Consider the following 2,266-nt stretch of genomic DNA (forward strand, 5'->3'; position numbering starts at 1 on the left):
GACGAGAGGAGAGAGTCGGGGTAAGTCAGGGCCCGAGGAGGCGCGGGGCATCGCTGGCGCGCAGAACGACGGGGATCTGGGGTATGGAGCGGATGGAAAGGGAGGGGAGAAGCGGAGATTGGAGGATCTGCGGGGGAGGGGGAACATGGATCTCCGGGGTGGGATGCGATGCGATCGGCTCGGGAGGCTGTGTCTTTGCTTGTTCCTTGCGTTCCTGTAGGGGTGCTGTGCCGGGTATGTTGAAACAGGCTCTTCACTGGTGTCGCTGCTGAAATGCGGGGGTAACAAGCAAGGAGAGGAGCCGAGCATGACGGAGAAAGAGTTGTGCCGAGAGGTTGGAGGATGGTATAGTGTGATAGATCTTTTCATGGTGTAGAGTATCCTTGGGAATTCTTCCGTGTGCCGTAGGGAGTGGAAATGTCATGGTCGTAAAGTTCGGTCGACCCGGGGTTGGGCGCCGCTTCGCCGGGTTCGGGTGGGTCACCAGGGCCGCTATTCTCGGCCGGTGCGGGGGACGCCTCCGGTCGGCTGGCCCGTATTCCACTTTTGGTACTGGCTGACCGTGGCTAGCCTCATGAGAGCTATACTCTGCTGCCGACTGAGAGCCTAGGGCGTGACACCGTGACGTGAAGCTTGGGAGGTGTCAGTCCCGGTGGAGTGGTTTGTTTCGGCCGGGGACCGTGCCTTGCTCCCAGAAAGGTGGTAGACGGCAAGGAGCAGGCGGTTGATGTCGCATCGGGACAGGCAAGATTCATGCGCTCTACGGGTCGAGCAGACTAAGGTCTCGCTCGCAGCGCTACTTCCGGATGCACGTGCATCATCAAGCGAACAATTCGCACTGGGGAGCAGGCGATCAAGATTGGCTGTCAAGTCCCAATGAGCAGCACGACGAGCATCCTGACAGGCCCCCCCTTAGTAGTGTAAATTTTTCTACATAAACACATAAAATCATCGCGATTTCCCGTTTAGGTCTACTTAGAACAGAAAAGGCACGAGGAAAAACAAAAAAAAAGAGAAGCTGAGCTTCTTATAGTGAGATCCTTCCAACCGGAGTCGAGCCGGTGACCTTTCGATTGGAATGGAAGCCAGTTACAGTCGAACGTGATGAACCAACTACACTATGGAAGGATTTTGATGAACTGCCCCATTTTCTGGGCGCTACTTATCCTTGAAAATCGCGCAGGACATGGGCCTTGATACTCCACGATAGGCGGGTCGGCGATCCTCCTGTGGATTCACTCCACGAAGCCGCACAGCCGAAGCTCCATGACAGCTATCCCGAAGACAAAAAACTCATCTGAAGCGTTTGCTTCCTCTTGGATTCACCCCTCATGCCCTGGTCTTCGGTGTCTCATGTCTAAAGTTTCGACTTGCTCCTGGCGCGGTCACCTCGAGCGGCTCAGAGAGTGTTTCTCGGGGGCCGTCGATGGGCCCCCCCCCTGGCGAGCCAGGCTGTCGACCGTGACCAGGCCAGCAAGCAGCTTGCCCCACGTTCCTGACGTCTAGGAGACGCATTCCCGCTTCCAGCTCCTCCCCGAGCAGCTGAATGGCGCCCTCGACGCCAGGCTGGCCATACGCGCCCAGGGGGTACAGCAGGCGCGCCCGATGCCGACGCCGCGGGCGCCCAGGCACAGCGCCTTGAGAATGTCAGTGCCCCGACGCACGCCTCCGTCGACAAAGACGTCAATCCCGTCCTGCAGGCCCCGCGCGCGCGCAGCACCGGCGTCGTCTCGGCGAGGACCTCGAGCGACGGCCGCGCGAACTCGAGCTGCCGCCCGCCGTGGTTCGAGAGCACGACGCCGGCGACGCCGTGCTCCGCGGTCCGGAGGACGTCCTCGACGCTCTGGATGCCCTTGAGCACGATGGGCACGTTGGTGATGCTCTGGAAACAAGGGCACGTCGTCCCAGCAGAGCGTCGAGTCGAGAAACGTCGACGTCCCCTGGTACACCTCGGGGTGCCACGCCTCCCCGTCGCGGCTCGCCGCGCGCTGCCGGGCGCGCAGGTCCTTCTCGCGCCGACCGACCTGGGGATTGTCCACTGTGATGAAGAGGCCCTTGCAGCCGCGCTTCTCGGCCTGCTGGACGATCTGCTTGGTGACGTCGCGGTCCTCGTTGACGTAGAGCTGCATCCGCTGGACCTGGTCCTCGCCCCGACGGGCGTCGACAATGTCGTCCCAGGCGCAGGAGGAAAGCGTCGGGATCATGTGGGCGATGCCATGGGTGCCGGCGGCACGGGTGAAGGCGACCTCGCCGTCCGGGTGGGCGA

General features: G+C 61.3%; 1 protein-coding gene and 1 non-coding gene across 2 annotated transcripts; both read right to left on the reverse strand.

Annotated features, from left to right (window-relative positions):
* Positions 1–1,038: 1,038 nt before the first annotated feature.
* On the reverse strand, positions 1,039–1,128 carry VDBG_15202. The gene has a single exon. It is a non-coding gene; the product is annotated as a tRNA-Tyr (tRNA).
* Positions 1,129–1,502: 374 nt separating this feature from the next.
* Positions 1,503–2,204, reverse strand: VDBG_09405 (cytochrome b2; the record flags this gene model as incomplete). Its single annotated transcript, XM_003000164.1, has 1 exon — positions 1,503–2,204. One exon carries the CDS (start codon positions 2,202–2,204, stop codon positions 1,503–1,505), a length of 702 nt encoding a protein of 233 aa, XP_003000210.1.
* Positions 2,205–2,266: the final 62 nt, after the last annotated feature.

This window comes from Verticillium alfalfae, genomic scaffold (genome assembly GCF_000150825.1).
Source record: "Verticillium alfalfae VaMs.102 supercont1.15 genomic scaffold, whole genome shotgun sequence".
NCBI lineage: Eukaryota > Fungi > Ascomycota > Sordariomycetes > Glomerellales > Plectosphaerellaceae > Verticillium > Verticillium alfalfae.